Source organism: Mercenaria mercenaria, chromosome 13 (assembly GCF_021730395.1).
Source record: "Mercenaria mercenaria strain notata chromosome 13, MADL_Memer_1, whole genome shotgun sequence".
Classification (NCBI taxonomy): Eukaryota; Metazoa; Mollusca; class Bivalvia; order Venerida; family Veneridae; genus Mercenaria; species Mercenaria mercenaria.
The window spans coordinates 37206117-37230128 of record NC_069373.1 but is presented as its reverse complement, the minus strand read 5'-3'; the positions used below and the strand labels follow the sequence as shown (position 1 = coordinate 37230128).

At 35.1% G+C, this 24012-nt stretch overlaps 1 protein-coding gene across 3 annotated transcripts in view; it reads left to right on the top strand.

Annotated features, from left to right (window-relative positions):
• Positions 1-23550, top strand: part of LOC123528789 (uncharacterized) — a 50437-nt gene extending 26887 nt beyond the window's left edge. For all 3 annotated transcript variants that reach the window (XM_045308787.2, XM_045308788.2, XM_045308786.2), the window contains 11 exons: positions 2209-2410; positions 3561-3664; positions 4950-5088; positions 6685-6788; positions 8134-8358; positions 8982-9112; positions 9784-9926; positions 10696-10780; positions 11706-11770; positions 12422-12526; positions 15008-23550. In XM_045308787.2, the coding sequence (XP_045164722.2) occupies positions 2209-2410; positions 3561-3664; positions 4950-5088; positions 6685-6788; positions 8134-8358; positions 8982-9112; positions 9784-9926; positions 10696-10780; positions 11706-11770; positions 12422-12526; positions 15008-15091 (1387 nt within the window). In that variant the 3' untranslated portion in view covers positions 15092-23550. The remainder of the gene's footprint in view (positions 1-2208; positions 2411-3560; positions 3665-4949; positions 5089-6684; positions 6789-8133; positions 8359-8981; positions 9113-9783; positions 9927-10695; positions 10781-11705; positions 11771-12421; positions 12527-15007) is intronic.
• Positions 23551-24012: the final 462 nt, after the last annotated feature.

The window sequence follows — 24012 nt, the reverse complement described above, 5'->3', positions numbered from 1 at the left end:
AGTCACAAAACTGAATTAAAATCACTTCTTAACAATTTCATCCTCCTGGTATGAGGAATGCCAACCTCTCCATATAGAGGTTGGCATTCATAGTGGTTTAACTTTGTTTCAGGGTGGCCACTTGTTACATTCTATTTGCAATATAAGTATGTGTCTTTGGTCTTATTATAAACATTTTAACAAAGTTTTCCATTTTTTAAGTTGTAGATGAATTTTTATTGCTGTTGTATTTGTGTTAAATGTGAAACAGCTTTGATGTAATATTTAAAGACCTGCTCCAGTCCTACATTTTAACCTTAAATTGTCACTGAAAAAGCATGAAAATCCTGACTATGAACAGTGACGCCAGTCAAAATAGAGTCTATTTTATATAAAATTCTATATAAATTACCTGTGGTTTTGCATGCTAAAGTGTGGCGCGTGGCCGTTAACTGTTACCTATTGTAATCATGGGTTGCATACACACAATAACATTATGTTGTAGACTTTTGTAATCTGTAGTTTATTTACTTTGAATTAATGCTGCAGTTAAAATAATATTTGATAGAAACTTTTATTTCCAGTTTGCATTGCCATTTTTTGAGAAGATTGTGTGGAAAAATCAAGTAATAGTAGGAGGCATCTGAAATTAAAATTAGTTTGTGTAATGTACTGTTTATTTGTGTTTTTTGTTGCAATTATTGCAAAAGAGTTGTCTTCCAGTTTGGAATTTGAAACACTATAACATTGTGACTATAAGTGTTTCTGAAATATGACATACCATTTGCAATTTACTCAATAGCATATTTAAGTTTTGTGCATGGTTGTTAAAAAAATGTGAACACAATTTACAACACTGGTTTTAACTGAAAGCTTCAGTCTACAAATATTACATTAAGCAAACAGGTTAAATCTTGGCACATGCTTTGCTGAAGAGTTTGGCAGTGTTCAAGAACCCTGAGAGTGTTCTGTATTAAATATGATGGTAGCTCATGAAAAGTCATGAATTTATTGCTGCTAATCACAATAAGCTGTATGGTGCAGCTCTGATGAAGCTGTATAATGAAGCTGTATGTAGGGATATCAAATGTCATGAAATTATTGCTGCTAGTCATAATGAAACGTATGCTGCAGCTGTGATGAAGCTGTGTGGTAGCTTATAAAAAGTCATGAATTTATTACTGATCAAGCTATATGTATTAATATTATAGATAATATGAATAAAAAGATAACTTATTTTGTACTCATTTTAAATTGGAACAAGTATTTTGCAATATTTGCAACAGCACATCTTTTCCAATTTTTCTTATGATTCACATTTCCCTCTTGTACATACATAGTACTACATAGTTTCAGCGTTAACTGTACCTTACTTAAACCTTTTATAGTTACTAACTACTAAAGTGAATGTGTTGTTCATGGCATTGCAATGTGTAAAGTTTAATGATATTTTTATGTCTAAATCTATAGATTATGTTAGGTTAGATATCCTGTTAGAAATATAGAATTGGCTGTATTAAATAGTCCTTGTGCAAGTATAAAATAAAGCTTCAGTAGTGAAGACAATAACAGCAGCAAATTTATAATTTACTATAATTGTAATTTTTTCTATATATACAATATTGCAAATGGTTTAGGCTTCAAATGCTTACCATAACCATGTATATTATTAGGTTGCCCTCTTCATACACTACAATGAACATATAAGTATTTATGACTAACAAATATATTTTACCACAAGCATGTATGTCTCTGAAAGTTTAGTGTCATCTGTGAATGTGTTGATAAGTTTAAAATGTTAAATTGTCAATAAATAAAAAAAATATAAATTGATAAATGAAGTTTGTCATATTTGAGTCAAAAAGGTCTGCAATGTTTAAAATTTTGCTTGCCATAGAAATGATATCCTGTTTGTTATGAACAGTCACCCTCTGGATTATCACTGAGCACAGTTATTATTAGCAATAACACAGATCTGATTAAGTATTGCATATGTTCTCTTTCACTCAGGTGAGCGATATAGGGCCATCATGGCCCTCTTGTATAATATATATATAAATTTTAATCCAAGTGTTTTGTTATAGCATATTGTATATATAGTACAATATTGTTTATACAACATTGACAGATATCAGTTCATTATGTTATACTGCAGTAGAGAAAATTAGGTGCCTTCCAGTAGGGGACTTTGTATTGCATGGCAATACTTCATTCACTTGTTTCTTTCAGATTGTGTAACTTTGGATCCTCTCTCCTAATGCAGCAATCTCCAAGGAATGGTACCAATGCTAGAAGATGGCTGGCGGTGTTTATTCTGTTCTCACTGTGCATGGTAATGTTCTTCCTGCTGGGAAACATGCGTCTCCCGCCACATCTCAATCCTGACAGTAGCAGGTGGCTGCCGTATCGATTCCAGAAAGTGAAAGATAAGGTTAGTTGAATAATATATATAATGTTTTCTATATAACTAAACTTTATTGTATGCAAAGGACAAAGTAATTCAGTTACTGCTGTGCTAGATTGAACATTCTAAAAGGTTAAAGTGCATGATTTTCAAATAGCAGTTGTGTGTACTGCACATGACAACGTGACACAAATAAGAACAACCAGTTAAACTTTAATTACCATAGATATGCACTGACCATAGATATGCATTGACCATAGATATGCACTGACCATAGACATGCATTGACCATAGATATGCACTGCCCATAGACATGCTCTGACCATAGATATGAAGTCACACCATAGATATGCACTGGCCATAGATATGCATTGACCATAGACATGCTCTGACCATAGATATGCAATGAATAATAGATACACACTGACCATAGATATGCACTGAATAGAGACACACTGACCATAGACATGCAGTGACCATAGACATGTAGTTACCATAGATATGCAGTGATAATAGGTATGCACTGACCATAGATATGCAGTGTTAATAGATATGCACTGACCATAGATATGCAGTGATAATAAATATGCACTGATTATAGATGCGCAGTAACCATAGATATGCACTGACCATAGATATGCAGTGATAGTAGATATGCACTGACCATAGATATGCAGTGTTAATAGATATGCACTGACCATAGACATGTAGTGACCATAGATATCTGTAAGCAATTGTGTACTTATAATTTTACCCAAATGGTTGTATTTTATGTCACAGGATGAGAAAAGTTCAGTCTGGGCTCAACCTTTTGACTCCTCATTTGCAGAGCGAATGTTCTACACATATTTTCACCTTTTAAGTAACCTAAGTCCTATACTTTGTCATATTCATCCTCAAATTTCAATGGGTGTTTTATAAATTAAGCAAAAACAGGTATCGAAGACTGACCAATGTCATTGTCTCAGAGTGAGAAAAAATTGCAGTTACCATAGTCCAGGGCTCCAACTGGGACCCAAGCTAATACAGTCCTGTACCAACTGAACTAACCAGAAGCATACACATATTCTCCCCTTTTAAGGCATCTAACTCCTTTACTGTGACAATTGCATGTAAATGTTGTACCTTATATCAAGCTTAATATATTGTGGAATGTTACGTCTTGATAAATTTTCAGTTCTGGTTTGAGCACTCCTGTTTGAAGAGTGGGATGCCAGAAGTTTTTGAGGACCTTGAACGTCTGATGACAGAATGGAGACAATCTAAAAATAAAGAATGCAGGTAAACCAGATATACATTTTAATTAACTATATAATGGAAACCTGTCTTCACAGAAAACTCTGAAAAATGTTAACCCCTCTAATCTGAACAACAGTATTGGTCTGGAATATGTTCCGTCTATTTTATTAACCTCTCAAAACCATTCTCATCCATCAGAGGTTCGTCAAAATCCCGAGACAAACCTCTGATTTATTTATATCGTTTACTTGGTGAGCATGCGCACTCGTAATTACTATCGGGAGTGGTTTCAGCCAATCATTGTTCGCCATTATTTGGAACTCCGAATTGAAACTTCAAAAAATATGTAAACAAGATACTTGCTTACGATGGATAAAGGCTGTATTCCATGATTACGATAAATAAAGATTTATTACTGTAATTCGACGTTAAGAGATTTACATCAAGAAATAATAATATTCGTCGTAAATGGACATCGTATTCCCTCGATAATATGGAAAGGACGCGGTCACGCTTTTCACGGACGATTTTGATTGGTTCGCTACGATTTGTCGCGAAACGACGCTGATTGGCTGAAACGTTTTACCTGTAAAGTAACCAAACCATAAATATCGGCGAAATGTGCCAGAGGTTCATCCGGGGAACCACGGTAGACCTCTGGTATGCGAGAATGCTCAAAACTAGCAACATTTCAAAACTGAATCTTTTCTCCAGTTCCAAGGTGGTTCCTTATTAAAGCAGTTCTCATGTCATAGAATTGAAGTCGTACTAGTGTTGACTGCCAATGTAAAAATATCTATATCACTTGTCACAATATAAATCAGCAGTATGTCGGTGTGATTTGTAAGAATTTATTTATAAAATACAGGATTTATATGACAGATTTTAGTTAGATCATATTTAATTGCATACAACACAATTATACAAGCATGCAAGCAAATACAAATTGAAAGGGTTAAAAGTTGGCTGGGTTAAAAGCTACATTTTACAATATTATCTAGGTCCCTCTTGAGTATAGGACAGACCTGTCACTAAAGCATTGCACATGCCAATGTTGATGACAATTTATGACATGATCACGTTTCATGAAACATATAAGACAAAAAGAATCTTGTTTGATAATAACATAGTTTGCCCACAGATGATTCCACTTGATATTTTGTACAGTGCCATAAGAACTACACATCATGAGAGACACTTACATTTCAGCAGAATTGTACAATAGTGTTAATGCATTTAAAAAGACCATAATAGAGCCATTTTACTGTAATAATGTCCTTGTTACCTATATTTGTTATGTAATTGTTTCTCATTCTTTTCTTTACAGGCAGCTTTTCTTTACGTTTCTGAAGTTATTCAGGCTGACATTCCAGCAAGGAGAAATTGTCATTCCAGATGCATTTTCAAGTAAAGTTAGGAAATGGCTTGGAAATAAAGAAGAATTATATGAAGAGTCTAAAAAGCAGGTATGCAAATTTTGAAATAGACAAAATATTAGTTTCTTTGGTTTCTTTGTGCTTGATAAGGGAAGATTGTTCCTCTTCTAATCTTTGGAATGATGTTCTTATATTTTTGATAGATTTACTGTGACACTACTTGTTTCTACACTACTTTGTTTCCTATTTTTTCCGATTATTGATTAATTTACCTAATTTTCTGCATACCAACTAAAGAACATGCCATATATGGTCAAGCTTTATTCACCATCTTCACAAAAGACATTCAGATTTGTTTAACAAATAATCAAGGCCTTCGAGTGGTTTTTCATCTAATTTACTGTGAAATCATTATTATTCATGGAGGATTAATTTTCGTGGATTTTGTGGTTCTGCTCAACCATGAAATTAAATCCCAACGAACATACTATGTCCACGATAATGTAAATTGTACTCGATGTTGCCAAAAAAAGACACCATAGCCGTCTGATCTAGTCTGTAGTTGTGTGCATGTGGCAGTACTGACCTGCAGCTTTTGTGTATGGATGCTCTATCAACATTAAACATAGGTATGCATCAGAACGAAACTGACTATTTCATTCAGACATTTACCCATGGTCTGTTTACGACAAGCTTGTCAAAGTAAAAGTAGATACTAAAAATAGAAGTTTGATGTAGCGTCATGTGCCAGCCGCACTATGCTGTGGCTGTAATTTGAATTTTTTCGACCCTGCTCTGCAATGTTTATATTTACTGACATCTTTGGGACTATTAAATATAAATTAATTGCTAGATTTGCGTCCCAATTCACATAACATGTTTCTTGGCAGGAAATAACACATGCACAAGTTCAACAGCTTGTAAGTTTAGATGCAGATTTTTTTTTAATTGGCGCCGACTTTTCTTATTGAATATTTCACAGTTTCATTAAGTTTTGCAAATTAGGGGTCATTTAATTATAGATAATGTGGTCGTTAATTGGCGCATGATCACTTGCTAACCTCCCACGGTGTAGACTGCACATTCGGTTACCAAGGTAGTGCTGTTTGACAGGTTTAGGTTTGACATGTAGGTTTCATATGTAAGAAAAAAATGATATACTAGATCTATTCCTGTGGAAATTATGATTTTTGTTTTTTCAAAAATTGAAAATCCACGAATTTACATCCCCACAAAACAGCTGTTTTGGCCAAAACCACGAAATTTCTTGCTGCGAAAATTAAATGATTTTACAGTATCACGGTTTAGACGACAGACTACACAAAGGCATTAATTGTTTTAATTCTAACATGTTCGTTGAAATATTATGAAAAAAGTTTTGCTGGGCTTCATTTTTCCGATTCAAGCTGCAATTTGACATCATAATTGACATCATAATGCTCTCTTGTGCAGAATATACAGAGCTTGAACTTCTTCTTTGTTTAACTGGAACTCAAATCAAGCCATGTTAGAATAGTTATTTACCATTGCTTAGAAATAAAATGTTTTATTAACTCTAAATTTTAAAGTACTACTATGCTGTCAGTACATGTTCTTTGTCTTGTTTGCTTATCAAGGTAGAGCACAAGACAGTGAACCTTAAATATTAGTTATAATAACTTATTTTAGAATTTTGTATAATTTCAGACAATTATCTCTGTGTACAACAAATATACTCGTGAGCAAAACATGTACAACCCTATCAGGAATAAACGTCCCATGTCAATTCCAAAAATACCAGAAAGAGAGTAGTAAGTATCAGTATTTCTGAAAAAGAAATAAAGGAATCAAAATGAAGATGACAGTTGCTTTATATTTGTATTGTTTTCGTTTTAGAATTGTTGAGTGTCTGTAATTCTTCTGTGGTCCTATCAATCTGTCCATCACACACAATTTCTTTAAATAAGATCACCATACTTCACAGAAATGTTCTTTTGGTGGTACTCTTTCAAATTACTTCAAATCTAGGTCATCCATGCAAAATTCGGATTGCTCTGTTCATCCAGTGACTCTCTATCAAATGCCCTCAGGCCATGTTGTTCAAGCAAGCTAGTATCTCGGGTGAGAATTTTAGGGCCATCTTGTTATCAAGAAGACTTACATTGTCTAAAGGCCTTGAACTACTGTTTAATACCTAGAAAATTAATAAAGAGTTTGAAAGCATCCATCTGCCTCACAGGTGTCAAAATTCAGATCTTTCAATTATTTTAGCACAATTCAGCCACACATATTCAATACCTTCAGTTTGAGCTATATAGATTAACATGTAGCAATCTACTTGAATACATTGATACAGAAATCAGCAGAAATTAACATGAAGTGATTAAATAGTGGTGATAAAATTCTGGAATTGAATAATGTAACAAATTATGTCTCCAACCACACAGTGGTGAGGGAGACATATTGATTTACTCCAGTCTGTATGTCTGTCTGTCTGTGTGTGTGTGTGTGTGTGTGTCTGTCACAAAGCTTGTCCGCACTCTAAGTCGAACATTTCTCATCCGATCTTCACCAAACTTCAACAAAATGTGTCTGCCAATAAGTGCTCGGCCAAATTAGATAACTAGCCAAATCGGCCAAGGCACTTCGGAATTTTGACCCTTGAATTACCAAAAAACTCTCATGATTTCTTGCGCATTTCTGCCCCCAAACCGGCACCTATACTACTTTTAAAAGTAGTAGTATAGGCATCCTTCTGGTGTCAAGAAAGCGCATGCACATGTGGATTAAGTAAACAGTATATAAAGACTGACTTACTATTTAGATGATTAGGCAGTTGTGGGAGACATGCACTTTTCCCAAAAGCATCTCTAGTCATGTTGATTTCTTTCTCTGGACCTCATAGTGTAGAATATAATTCCAGACTCGTAGTAAAATCCAGGTATTGTTGAAATTACTTGCAAACAAGGTAAATTTTCCTCAGTAATAATGCATATTCTTGTGGTTTTGTTTACACAGGGGCCAGAGACATAAGACTTTTGCCCATGTAAAGCAGGTAAGAGAGTATGTTAAGAAAGCTTCCATCTTTTTTTTTCATCATAGACATGAAATAAATTGTTGCATACCTAACATGTGTGAACTTTTTTCTGTTTACAGTATAGACCAGTTAGCCAGAGAGACTCAGCCAGATTGTGATTTCTGTAAATATAAAGATTCTACTGCTGAGGACGTGTTTGGACGTATTGACAATAAATATTCATACAGTGCTTCCAATACATTCAAGTTAGATCGCTGGCATGCTCTGTTTATGTTGAAATCACATCATCCACACAACTGGACTAGAGAACAGTTCTTGGATCTCATGACTACTGGTCAACAATGGTAATTTATGCTAAAATGTGCAAACTGTTCCCATAGTAGAGAAAAACACAAAGACTGACACAAAGTTTAGCCTTGACACATGGAAATTTGGTGTAAACGTACAAAATTCATGTCAAAGGGAAATAACTTACTTTTTGCAGTTGTATGCTATTGAAAAAAAATAAGAATGCTTTCTTTTATGTGTAAATTGTAAGATTGTTTCTATTCATAACAAAAAGATTGGAAAATAGCAGAACATTCAGTCCATCACACTTTCTAGGTGAAGATTTGATTGAAGATAGAGTAACCTTGTGTGAATTATTGCTCAGCCTGTGTGTAAATTATTGGGCAGCTCACTGTAAACAAAGACTTTACTTACTGAAGAAATCTTGTCTAAAATAATTCTTGACCACCTTTTGTTGCTTGTAGGATAGTTCTCAAGGACATACAATAATATTCTTTTGAAACCCATCTGTTAATTTTTCAAATTAAGTTCTTGTATCAGTTAAACAGGACTTTCTATCTTATTATATCTTTAACATAATAACTTTGTCACCATGAAAACTATTTACACCATTAAGTTAAATCATATATAAATTGTATATTAAGAAATCAGCAGAAAAAAACTGTCCATGTAATTTCAGGTTTGATCAAGTGTACAAGTTAGACAGCATGCATAAATACCCATCACTGATATGGGATCTACTTCCTCACGCTGGTGCCAGTCAAGTTCATCCTCATGTACATGGATTTCTCGATAAAGATGCATACCAAGGTAAATATTTATGCTTCTTATTCTTCAAATTTCAGTATAATTTTGGCCTGCTTGACTTTGGACATCAGCACTGGCATGAGGACATCAGCACTGGCATGAGGACATCAGCACTGGCATGATTTCCCACCCTAAAATATGGCCTCATCCTCGTATCAGTGAATCAGTTTTATTCTAAATTCGAAAAAAAAGTGTGTTAACAGTTCTGTTTGGCAGTTTCAGTTGAAATAAACAGATCTATAGTTTGCCTTGCTGGTAACACATATTTTGCATTTCTCCAGTAGGTCATATACTGTGAACTCATTGAACTTTGTTGTATAAAATGTTTTGGATTTTGCCAAAATCATAGCTATTTCTTTAGGACTTATTATTTAAAGCTAAAATAAATGGAAGCTCCTTGTGTGAGAATCTTTTTCAAGGATCAATGTAACCACGAAATTCACAAATATTCGTGATTTCACAGTGCTATGGGATTAACGAAAAAATGTAGATACTGTTTACAAACTATAATCTCTGTAGGGCTTAATGGTTGGTCTTTGTTAGTTTACTGTCATACTGTTTGGTTAAACTGTCTCAGATGAGAAGCGGATACTGGCAGAAAACTAAATCGGATATCATTTGTCTGTTATTCCATAATCATATCACAAACAAGACATATTTTTCTGTTGTTTTAGGTGCAATGGAGTTATGGAGAAAAGCTGCACTGGACTACAATACTGATGTTCCTAATCATAATTACTTCACAGATGTCATAGAAATACATTCAATATTAGGTCTTACTGTAACATATGGCAAGGCAGTTGCCTTTGCTAACTTGGTGAGTTACAACATTCTGGGGCCAAGTGGTCAAGGCGACCGACTTCAAAACTCTTGTCTCTTACCTATGTGGGTACGAAATCTCGCTTTGGCCATAAATTTCTTCATGTGAGGAAGTCATCCAACTGGTTTATGAAAGGCCACTGGTTCTACATAGGTGCCAGCCCATGTAGAAACAGCATCTGTGGTCTTCCTCAAAGACAGGAAAAGTCGCTATATGGACTGAATTGCATGGATGTGACTCTAAACCTAGCGGAAATCAAATTAAACATTCTTTTTCTGTACATATCAATTCTTAACCCCGCATAAGATACAGGTTTGATATTATATTGAAAATGTATAGTGTATCAAAGAGGATGGTCTTAGTGTTAATTTACAGTTTTACTTTGTTCAGTATTTCAATAAAATTTCATGTTTTAATTGTAAAATACATAATTATAGTCATCTTCCTTGGACTTAATACAATGACATGGTTAAAAAATAAAATTCAGGGCTTAAATTACTTATTGATATAGCAAAAAACACTTTTTGCATTGATGTTAATATCTAGGTCAAGTTCGAAACTGGGTCACATGAGCTCAAAAACTAGGTCACTATGTCAAATAATAGAAAAAACGACGTCATACTCAAAACTGGGTCATGTGGGAAGAGATGAGCGATTCAGGACCATCATGGTCCTCTTGTTTTTATATTATCTTTTTGTTCAGTGTATACAAATCTTTCAGGGTACCTCTTCATGTGTTAAAGCTCATTTGTTTTGCTTTGTGTAGGTACCAAAGAGAGACAATGAGATTGTGATAGTCAGTGAGAAAGCAGACAAAGATTTCTATTTACTTTGGTATTTTGTCATGAGAGGTAAGTGTATCATTTTATAATCCTAATATGACAAAACTGCCCATTGTTCACAGTAGCAAGCCAGCCTAAGCAAGTCCTGAGAAATATCAGAAATGGTGCATTCTTAAGTTGGGACAGTAAGACATGGTATCTGGGAAATTCTCCTGCTTATTTATATTTGAACATTCCATTATTTTAAGAAAAACTGCTACAGAACAGACAAGTTTAGAAAAACTTTTGTGTACACTCTGGTTCAAGTTATCTCCTACAAGTTTCATTGAACACTGTTCAGTGTTCAAACCCTTCCCCTGTAGGTTAAGGCTAACTAACTACTAGTATCCTCTTCAGAACTGCTCTTGTCATATTGTTATGTGATTTAGCTACTACATTATGTAAATTATACTGTGATTTTTATGCCCCCAAGCATCTACTGATGCAGGAGGCATATAGTGATTGTCCTGTCCGTCCATCCGTTCATCCGTACGAGGTTAACCAAATGGGACAGTTTCATCTAGCATTAATACCCCTTACTTGAATGACTTGATACTAATGCAGATGTAACCTGTGATCATTCCTCATCTTCAGACATCACCTGACCTCAGTTTGACCTTGACCTCATTTTGGACTGTATGGGTCATCTCTTGGTTAACCAAATGAGACCATTTCATCTAGAATCAATACCCCTTACAAAAATGAATTGATACTAATACAGCTGTAAACTGTGACCATTCCTCATCTTCAAACATCACCTGACCTCAGTTTGACCTTGACATTAACCTCATTTTGGACTTAGGTGCAAAATCTATTGACAAGGATGCCACTGGGGGCATCAAGCGTTTATTGAATGCAGCTCCTTGTTTTCAGGTTGCTTTCTTGCATTTTCCTGTTAATGTTTTTGTTCCTTGTTTTTTTTTATCAAACATTGTTTTACTCTATTTTTTTTTAGCATTCTTAGATGATATTGGAAGTGGAAGTTTGTGTTTTAGTTCTGGCATTGCATTTCCTAGCATGGTATGTATGTGATTCAATTTTTAAGCAGATTTTAATTAAGAAGTATTTTGCATCACTATTTTCAGCCATTTTTGGCTACAATTATTTTCTGTCAGAAGTTTGAGCCATTTGGGCTACAGTTGTTTCACATAAACCACAGGACTTCATTATTTCAACATAGCTTGCCCAATTAGCTCATAAGTAGTGATAGAGAACTAAGGAAAACAGGTAACATTAACTCATCACACAGTTAGATACTGCTGTTTGGATAATTTTCGTGTAAACTTCATTCAGCAGTACTATGGATAGCAGCCTTACATGCAGTGTGTTTTAGGACATGATGCAGATCAGTATCAACAAATGTTTTAAATTCACAAGAAGTATTATTTGCAAGTATTAGCGAAAATGAAACCTTCATGAATATTACCCAATGTACATTAAATGAAGTACTATTGAAAAAGGCGTTAAAAATCTGTCAAACTGTGAAATATTTCAACAAAAAGTATAACCTTACAAAGGCAGAAACTGTCTTTGGTGTTGGCTATTAATTTCTTTGTAAATTTACCTCTTGAGAGCAAATACCTCTTCATAATAAACATACATCAGACTTACTAGAGGTGTTCGCTCCAGAAATCATGTAATTTTGTACTTCAATGTTTTCATAATTTGTAGAGTGGTGATATCAGCTGTAATTCGCTGCCAGCGTATGTACGTATACTTACACGAGGCTCAGTTGCTGATGTACGTTCTGATATCAGCTCACTGGAATTATTCACAGTAAGTATAATTTTATCTACATCTCTTATTTCTCCTTGGTCTTCAGTTTATTAAAATGCCAGAATGAAAATTTTACAATTACAAATTAATATGATCATGTCAGTTAGTTACTATTATCAAGGTTTCTTCTTGCACACCGGACTGGCATTTCCGATGATTTTACCCATGCCGGCAAAACCCATCTGGCACACCCAATGCCAGATGACTCTTGTGCTGTTATGACAACTAGCAATTCATGCATTGAATGTGTAAGGTCGAAAAAATTCAGGTACCTTGATAGTTTCTCTCAGTTCCTTATAGTATATTTCCCGATTCAAAATACGTTATTTTACGGTAAGAACATACCGTTACGCTACAAACAATAAAACTAAAGGGGAACTTTGTTATTGTGCTTCACTGAAACGTCATAACGTCACCTGCTTACGGACATTAATTTCTCATGCTTTGTGTACATACTCTACTACAAGAAAAAGTGCATTTCTGTTTGCTTTATTTATTATATTTTTTGTAAAATACTGTATGCAAAAAAGAATCTGTCAGAATGAAATGTTTACATGTATACGATATACAAGAAAAAATATCAGTCATGTGTTTACGAATCGAATAGAAATATCCATCCCGAGGGCACCTGCGCATTGGGCGGTAACAGATGCCCTCGGGACGGATACTTCTATTCGATTCGTAAACTCATGACAGATATTATTATTCTTTTGTGTGTCAGTAAAGTGTTGCGTTATATTTTATACTTACGCGTCTTGTTTTTCTATGAGTTTAAAAGGATTGTTTAAAGGACATGCCACCAGATGTAATTTTGCTTGTTTAAAAACTTGTTACAGAATTTTCATTAAATGTGTTATAAAATGTATAAACAAAGTGATTTAGTCTGACAGTTGTAGGTAGTATTTAGTTGTTAAAACACTCATATAGTGTTTATAAAGCAGAAAATCTGATCTCGGAATAAGATATCAAGTGAAATTTGACTAATTTTTTTTCACAGTTCTTTGTAGCATAGAGCAAAAATATTGATTTGAATCATTTTTGTATGTGATAATACCCTACAGATGTTTTCACCCATATTGACAATGATGATATTTTGACATTTATATACAGGCATGTCCCTATGGGATATGAAATAACGTGAAATGTTCTTGAATGAAGGATGTGGTTTTTATTAGCTCACCTGAGCACGAAGTGCTCAAGGTGAGCTTTTGTGATCACCCTGTGTCCGTCGTCCATCGTCCATTGTCAACAGTTTGACTGTTAACACTCTTGAGGTCACAATTTTGACCCAATCTTAATGAAAACTTGGTCAGAATGATACTTTTAATGAAATCTTGGACGAGTTCGATGTTAGGTTATCTTGGGTCAAAAACTAGGTCACCAGGTCAAATCAAAGGAAAAGCTTGTTAACACTCTAGAGGTCACAATTTTAGCCCAATCTTAATGAAATTTGGTCAGAATGTTACACTCAATAAAATCTTGGATGAGTTTGAAATTGGTGTTATCTGGGGTCAAAAACTAGGTCACCAGGTCAAATCAAAGGAAAAGCTTGTTAACACTCTAGAGGTCACAGTTTTGGCCCAATCTTAATGAAACTTGGTCAGAATGTTACCCTCAATGAAATCATGGACGAGTTTGATATTGGGTAATCTGGGGTCTAAAACTAGGTCACTGGGTCAAATCAAAGGAAAAGCTTGTTAACACTCTAGAAATCACAATTTTGGCCCAATCTTTATGAAACTTGGTCAGAACATTATTCTCAATGAAATCTTGAACGATTTCGATATTGGGTCATCGGGTGTCAAAAACTAGGTCACCAGGTCAAATCAAAGGAAAAGCTTGTTAATACTCTAGAGGTCACAATTTCGGCCCAGTCTTAATGAAACTTGGTCAGAATGTTACTCTCAGTAAAATCTTAGACGAATTCGAAATTGGGTCATCTGGGGTCAAAAACTAGGTCACCAGGTCAAATCAAAGGAAAAGCTTTTTAACACTCTAGAGGTTACAGTTTTGGTCCATCTTTATGAAACTTGGTCAGAATGTTACTCTCAATAAAATTGTGGACGAGGTATTGGGTCATCTGGGTTCAAAAACTAGGTCACCAGGTCAGATCAAAAGAAAAGCTTGTTAACAGTCTAGAGGCCACATAAATGACTGTATCTTCATGAAATTAGTCAGAATGTTAATCTTGATGATCTTTAGGTCAAGATTCGAAATTGGGTCATCTGGGGTCAAAAACTAGGTCACTGGGCAAAATCAAAGGGAAAGCTAGTTAACCCTTTAGAGACCATATTTATGACCATATCTTTTTGAAACTTGGTCAGAATGTTAATCTTGATGATCTTTAGGTCAATAGGTCAGGTGAGCAATACAGGGCCTTTATGGCCCTTTTGTTTAGATTTTTTTTTTCTAAGATGCTTATTTTAGCTTTTTATGTTCATAACATTTTTAGGTTATATATTGTTTGTTTCTCCATTTTAGGCATCAAATGCAAACACAGATCCATACAAGATAATAGAAGTTATAAGACAGTCAGTGAATAAACGTGGTTATAGCCATAGATAGCAGTAGTGGAATAGTTTTAACTGTATTCTGTGATTTAACAAGATCAATGAGATTGAGAATAGGGTATTGTACATTTGTTAGGTCATTATAAATTAATTGCTGGATTATCATCCGAATTTTCCATTAGAAAGGGTTGGGAGGGAGTATTTTATATTTTATTTTCATCTGTACTAATTGATCATGTCCAGTATGAAAAAGTACTAACTGCGTAAGGTTTAACTACAGTCGAACTTTGTTACTTGAACTTAACGTGAACGTCAAAATTTGTTCGAACAACTGGAAGTTCGAGCTATCGAATAATATACGTTATATAGGGATTTTTCTGGGATCTTATAATTAGTTCAAAAGAAGGGTGGTTCTCGAATTATCTATATATGCAGTTAGATGTATGGATAGTTTAACAGCAAAAAAATATTCAAAAGACAAATGTTTTGTCTTTCTTATGGACTCTTTGTGAAAAGTGTATGGTGATTATTTTTTTTTTTAAATATTAAGAAGCAGCATTATAAGTAGGGTAGAGGGGATGATAATTTTGTTATTGATTTATTATGGTCTTGTATTCGTTGCTGATAAAATCTCATGGATTATAAGTAGAGGTCCAAAGTTTTTATCAGAGTTGTCTCTCTTTCATTATTTGTTGTGATTATTGTCAACTCTACTACAGGTTCTCATGTGCAGAATGGAAGAAGTTATAATTTGTATGGCTAACGTATAGAAACTTTTCACACATTGATGGACTCTATTGGCTTTGACTGTAACGGTCATGTGTAGTCTACAGCTGGTACACAAAAATTTTACATTTGTTACCATTTGGTACTGTGAAATCCTTTAATCTCTTTGACATGAAATTTTGTTGTTAGCCCACCATCATCAGATGGTGGGCTATTCAAATCACTCTGCGTCCGTGGTCCGTCGTCCGTCCGTCCGTCAGTCCGTCCGTCCTTCCTTCCGTCCGTTAACAATTTCTCGTTATCGCATCTCCTCAGAAACTACATGGGGGATTTTGACCAAACTTTGTCAGAATGATGTATTGGTACCCTTGTTTTGTCCCCCTGAAAATCAGACTGGTTCAACAATTTTTTAGTAAGTTATGGCCCTTTGTTTATTTCTATAATTTACATAGATTTATATAGGGAAAAACTTTGAAAATCTTCTTGTCCAAAACCACAGAGCCTAGGGCTTTGATATTTGGTATGAAGCATCATCTAGTGGTCCTCTACCAAGATGATTCAAAATATTTCCTTGGGGTCTAATATGGCCCCGCCCCGGGGGTCACATGGTTTATATAGACTTATATAGGGAAAAACTTTGAAAAGCCTCTTGTTCAAAACCACAGGGCCTAGGGCTTTGATAATTTGTATATGACAGCATCTAGTGGTCTTCTACTAAGATTGTTCAAATTATCCCCCTAGGGTCAAATATGGCTCCGCCCCGGGGGTCACATGGTTTACATAGACTTACATAAGGAAAAACGTTGAAAATCTTCTTGTCCAAACCACAAAGCCTAGGGCTTTGGCATTTGTAATGTAGCATCATCTAGTGGTTCTCTACCAAGTTTGTTCAAATTATCCCCCTAGGGTCAAATATGGCCCCGCCCTGGGGGGTCACATGGTTCATATAGACTTATATAGGGAAAAGATTTTAAAATCTTCTTGTGAATAACCTACAACATTCAAATTTGGATCACATGTATGGTTTTGAGTGGCAAGATGAACCTTGACATGAGTTGACCTTGATTTTGACCTAGTGACCTACTTTTACATTTCTGTAGCTACAGCCTTCAAATTTGGACCACTTGCATAGTTTTGTGCACTGAAAAAAATTTGACCTTGACTTTGACCTAGTGACCTTCTTTCACATGTTTGAAGGTACAGGCTGCAAATTTGGACCACATGCATAGTTTTGTGTTCCAAATTGGAATTTGACCTTGATTTTGACCTACTGACCTACTTTCACATTTCTCAAGCTACAGCCTTCAAATTTGGACCACATGTATAGTTTTGTGTACCGAAACAAACTTTGACCTTTACATTGACCTAGTGACCTACTTTCACATTTTTGAAGGTACAAGCTTCAAATTTGGAACACATGCATAGTTCTGTGTTCCGAAATAAAATTTGACCTTGATTTTGACCTAGTGACTTACTTTCACATTTCTCGAGCTACAGCCTTCAGATTTGGACCACATGCATAGTTTTGTGTACCGAAATGAACTTTGACCTTAAGATTGACCTAGTGACCTACTTTCACATTTCTGTAGCTACAGGCTTCAAATTTAGACCACATGCATAGGATTGTGTACTGAAACAAACTTTGACCTTGACATTGACCTAGTGACCTACTTCCACATTTTTGAAGGTACAGGCTTTAAATTTGGACCACATGCATAAATTTGTGTTCTGAAGTGTAATTTGACCTTGATTTTGACCTAGTGACCTACTTTCACATTTCGTCATTGAAATTGATCTAGTGACCTACTTTCACATTTCTCAAGCTACAGCTTTCGAATTTGGACCACATGCAAAGTGTTGTGTACGGAAATGAAATTTGACCTTGAGCTAGTCAGTAAGTCTTGAAATTTGGAACACTCAAAAATGGCACATTGGTGGGCGCCAAGATCACTCTGTGATCTCTTGTTTTAGTTAAAACTGCTGTTCATCTTGTATCTTGATGTGGTTTTATAATTTTAAAGATATTAGGAATTTTATTCAGAATTTTGGATTTTGATCTCGCAATAGTTAATAGAAGGATTTTTCTTGAATATTGTTGTTACATTTTTTGAGTGCAAAAAGTGTAAATACTGTAGAATCTGGTAAATAAGCGCATATTCGAATATAAGTGCATATCAAAAGTAAGCGCATGTGGCCTTACCGTTATTCCGTATGGGATAATAAGGGCATGTCATGCCCTTACCATAATTTTGTCTCGAAAGTAGGCGCATATCCGATTACTGGTAAACAAACAACAGATGCAGGAAAATACGTAATTAACGGTATTATTCCGTGATGATTGTTTATCTTAAATACAGGTGACAAGTGTTCTTACCTGTTGAATAGTCGATGGGTGTTAAATGATTTTAACGTCTATTGTCTAATAAAACGATAATTGTTTACGATAATCATACGTTTTGATTAGAAAATGTTTTTAGTAAATGAAAGTAAAAGTTTGAATACCAGAAAGTTGTTTTGTAAATCTCTTAAAAGAATATTGATAAAATGCTACAATTTTTGTGTTGAACAATTATTGAATAGTCCGAGGGAATGAACATTATTTGCAAATTAAGTAGTTCATTATGCTGTCATTATGTATAGATACTGAAGGTTTATACAATAAAAGGAAGTAGTTCACTGCTCACGTCCATGACCATGTTTTACTTTCGTTTTCTCAACCAAGGTAAGCACTGTCAGTTTTCCTAATATATCAAACTTAGGCGCACACGGCTTGTCTATAAGCGCACATCAAATGTAAGTGCATAGTTTAGGCTTAAGTATAAGCGCATATCAAAAATAGGCGCATTAAAGTGTCACTAAAATTATTATAAGCGTAAACACTTATTTACCAGGTTTTACAGTACTTGTTTTAAGAATAGGTCATTTTTTGATGATTGTATCAAATAAGGGTTGTTTTTTTTTTTGTATGAAACTTGGCCGCCATGTTGCTAGTCACTATTTTCAAAGAGAGTATTATTTCTCCTACTAGCAGTCATTTTATTTATAGCATAAGAACAAGTGTACATTTACATCAGTATTTTATACAACAAAATTATAATATGATTATGTCTGCACTTGTAGTTAGCAGATATTGTTACATTTATTAAAACTAAAGAGTTAAATTGAAACTACGCATGTGCTATATAACCATTTTATACCCAGTCATTACTGTTTTAATTATTCCTTAACCCTTACCCTGCTATATTTCTATAATGGATTGGACCATCTTCCAATATGGGCAGTACCATTTATCATTTGAAGGGGTGTTTACTAAAAATTTACTGACTGAATAGCGAACAGTGCAGACCATGATCAGACTGCACGGATGTGCAGGCTGATCTTGGTCTGCACTGGTCGCAAAGGCAGAATCACTTGCCGCCAGCAGGCTAAGGGTTAATTAAACCAAAAAAACTTACCTTTGAATACATTGAACAGTTCACGTTCATTTTACTCACATGTTTTTTTCTTGATGTTATAACTGTAAATGGGAGGTCAAGGTCACATATCTGGGTCAAAGGTCAATTTTAAGTTTAGTTTATAATTCTGCCATGTATTAATGGATTTGGAAATAGCTTTGCATAAAAGCTCACCCAAAGAAGACATAAAACTAATAATACCTTGGTCTAGCTCAAAGGTTGTGTTTGCAAGTGAAAAATTAACAACAGTCATTTTTTTGTGCCTTGTCTGAAAAATTGACATTCATGAAGAAAAGTAGGGATAGTTTTGGATAAATGCAAATGTGATATTGTCATATGCAGCAGACATTTGGCTTGTGGCATCAAGTTATTGTATATTTTTACACAAGATTTTGTCGTTCATAAGATGATGTATTGCATGTATTATTATCTGTTTACATGTCCATCTTATTCCTTTTGCCTCAGTCACCATGACAAATACCAGGTCTGAAATTGATACCACTGTCTGGCATCCAGTCTTTTACCTCAAAGTGTAATACTATAATATGTATGTCTTGTGTGTTTTTAGCTCAGATGTCACAAAGTGGCAAGGTGAGCTTTTGTGATCGCGCAGCGTCCGTCGTCCGTCCGTGCGTCAGTCCGAGCCCACGAATGAACATTTGTTGGGTATAGAGAACAATAGGTAACGTTAAATTCTATTCATTCATGGGATCTGTATGAAAGTTGGTCTGAATGTTTATCTTGATGATATCTAGGTCAAATGCGAAACTGGGTCAACTCTGGTCAAAAACTAGGTCAGTAGGTCTAAAAATCGAAAAACCTTGTGACCTCTGTAGAGGCCATACTTATAAATGGATCTTCATGAAAATTGGTCAGAATGTTCACCCTGATGATATCTAGATCAGAATCGAAACTGGGTCACGTGCCATCAATAACTAGGTCAGTAGGTCAAATAATAAAAAAAACCTTGTGACCTCTCTAGAGGCCATATTTTTCATGGGATCTGTATGAAAGTTGGTCTGAATGTTCATCTTGATGATATCTAGGCCAGGTTTGAAACTGGGTCAACTGCGGTCAAAAACTAGGTCAGTTGGTCTAAAAATAGAAAAACCTTGTGACCTCTCTAGAGGCCATACTTTTGAATGGATCTTCATGAAATTGGTCAGAATGTTCATCTTGATGATATCTAGGTCAAGTTCGAAACTGGGTCACGTGCTTGTCAGTAACTAGGTCAGTAGGTCAAATAATAAAAAAACCTTGTGACTTCTCTAGAGGCCATATTTTTCATGGGATCTGTATGAAAGTTGGTCTGAATGTTCATCTTCATGATATATAGATCAAATTCGAAAATGGGTCAACTGCCGTCAAAAACTAGGTCAGTAGGTCTAAAAATAGAAAAACCTTGTGACCTCTCTAGAGGCCATACTTTTGAATGGATCTTCATGAAAATTGGTCAGAAAATTTTAACCTTGATGATATCTAGGTCAAGTTCGAAACTGGGTCACGTGCCTTCAATAACTAGGTCAGTAGGTCAAATAATAAAAAACCTTGTGACCTCTCTAGAGGTCATATTTTTCAATGGCTCTTCATGAAAATTGGTTAGAATTTTTATCTTGATGATATCTAGGTCAGGTTCAAAACTGGGTCACACGAGCTTAAAAACTAGGTCACTATGTCAAATAATAGAAAAAACTGACGTCATACTTAGTTCAAAACTGGGTCATGTGGGGACAGGTGAGCGATTCAGGACCATCATGGTGCTCTTGTTATAGTTTTCTTCGAAAGACCTTTAAAGTCTTTCTTTCCTACAAACATAACTACCATTGAATGCTTGTCCATTAATGTGATGTTGAAAACATGAAACTAGTCTTTATTGGGCATTGACTTCTTTTTTTAGCTCACCAGTCACAAAGTGACAAGGTGAGCTTTTGTGATCGCGCGGCGTCCATCGTTCATGCGTCCCTAAACCTTTGGTCATTTTTCATGGGATCTTTATGAAAGTTGGTCTGAATTTTTATCTTGATGATATCTAGGTCAAGTTCAAAACTGGGTCACGTGCGGTCCAAAACTAGGTCAGTAGGTCTAAAAATAGAAAAACCTTGTGACCTCTCTAGAAACTTTATTTTTCAATGGATCTTCATGAAAATTGGTCAGTATGTTCACCTTGATGATTTCTAGAATAAATTTGAAACTGGGTCATGTGTTGTCAAAAACTAGGTCAGTAGGTCAAATAATAGAAAAACTTTGTGATCTCTCTAGAGGCCATATTTTTCATGGGATCTGTATGAAAGTTGGTCTGAATATTCATCTTGATGATATCTAGGTCAGATTCGAAACTGGGTCACATGCAGTCAAAAACTTGGTCAGTAGGTCTAAAACTAGAAAAACCTTTTGACCTCTCTAGAGGCCATATTTGTTAAATGATTTTCATGAAAAATGGTCAGAATGTTCACCTTGATGATATCTAGGTCAAGTTTGAAACTGGTTCACATGCGGTCAAAAACTAGGTCAGTAGGTCTAAAAATAGAAAAACCTTGTGACCTCTCTAGAGGCCATACTTTTCATGAGATCTTCATGAAAATTGGTGAGAATGTTCACCTTGATGATATCTAGGTCAAGTTCGAAACTGGGTCACGTGCCTTCAATAATTAGGTCAGTAGGTCAAATAATAAAAAAACTTGTGACCTCTCTAGAGGTCATATTTTTCAATGGATCTTCATGAAAATTGGTTAGAATTTTTATCTTGATGATATCTAGGTCAGGTTCAAAACTGGGTCACACGAGCTTAAAAACTAGGTCACTATGTCAAATAATAGAAAAAACTGACGTCATACTTAGTTCAAAACTGGGTCATGTGGGGACAGGTGAGCGATTCAGGACCATCATGGTGCTCTTGTTATAGTTTTCTTCCAAAGACCTTTAAAGTCTTTCTTTCCTACAAACATAACTACCATTGAATGCTTGTCCATTAATGTGATGTTGAAAACATGAAACTAGTATTTATTGGGTATTGACTTCTTTTTTTAGCTCACCAGTCACAAAGTGACAAGGTGAGCTTTTGTGATTGCGTGGCGTCCGTCGTTCGTGCGTCCCTAAACCTTTGGTCATTTTTCATGGGATCTTTATGAAAGTTGGTCTGAATGTTTATCTTGATGATATCTAGGTCAAGTTCGAAACTGGGTCACGTGCGGTCCAAAACTAGGTCAGTAGGTCTAAAAATAGAAAAACCTTGTGACCTCTCTAGAGGCTATATTTTTCAATGGATCTTCATGAAAATTGGTCAGTATGTTCACCTTGATGATTTCTAGAATAAATTTGAAACTGGGTCATGTGTGGTCAAAAACTAGGTCAGTAGGTCAAATAATAGAAAAACTTTGTGATCTCTCTAGAGGCCATATTTTTCATGGGATCTGTATGAAAGTTGGTCTGAATATTCATCTTGATGATATCTAGGTCAGGTTCGAAACTGGGTCACATGCAGTCAAAAACTTGGTCAGTAGGTCTAAAACTAGAAAAACCTTTTGACCTCTCTAGAGGCCATATTTGTTAAATGATTTTCATGAAAAATGGTCAGAATGTTCACCTTGATGATATCTAGGTCAAGTTTGAAACTGGTTCACATGCCGTCAAAAACTAGGTCAGTAGGTCTAAAAATAGAAAAACCTTGTGACCTCTCTAGAGGCCATACTTTTCATGAGATCTTCATGAAAATTGGTGAGAATGTTCACCTTGATGATATCTAGGTCAAGTTCAAAACTGGGTCACATGCCTTCAAAAACTAGGTCATTAGGTCAAATAATAGAAAAACCTTGTGACCTCTCTAGAGGCAAAATATTTCAATGGATCTTCATGAAAATTGGTTAGAATTTTTATCTTGATGATATCTAGGTCGAGTTCTAAACTGGGTCACATGAGCTCAAAAACTAGGTCACTATGTCAAATGATAGAAAAAACAATGTCATACTCAATTCAAAACAGGATCATGTGGGGACAGGGGAGCGATTCAGGACTATCATGGTCCCCTTGTTATTTGCTGATAATTATAAAATATATGATGTTTCATTTATGATGTAAATTTTATCATCTTCAAGATTTGAATTAACATTACAAACTTTATGTGCACACACCTCCCATCAGATATATCAGTAAGATATAAATTGTGTTTGTGTTTTAAATGTTGATAATTGCAACTCTTGTAAAACATGATATGCTTTTCAGGGGAGGTAACAAATTGCTTAGAATATTTGTTCATTAGACTGGCTGTGCATGAGGATAATTAGAGACAAAACTGTTAGATTGTTTCCAGTAACATGCTTCAAGGCCATAAAAACACTTGGGGTTGGCCCAAAAATTTAGGGAAGGTTTGGATACCAGAAACAAAAAAAATGTTTAGGCCTTTGTTGGGTAGTGGTGAAATGAGGTTTCAGTGTATTTTTGATATGGGTATACGATTGAGATACAAATACAAAATTTTAGGATGACTACAGAATGAGAGCACTGTAAACAGTGGTAACAAAATTAAGAAGAAAAAACATTAATAACACAAAAGTAGGAACTTAATGTCCTGTCTTGCTTTGATAGTTTCTCATATCGTCTTATGCTATGCATACTTGTCCTCAATACTGTTTTAAACAATTGTCCTTTAATTTCAGTAAGAATAAATAAATAGATAGAATGTTGGGGCCGCCGTGGCTGAGTGGTTAAGGTCGCTGACTTCAAATCACTTGCCCCTCATCAATGTGGGTTTGAGCCTCACTCGGGGCGTTGAATTCTTCATGTGAGGAAGTCATCCAGC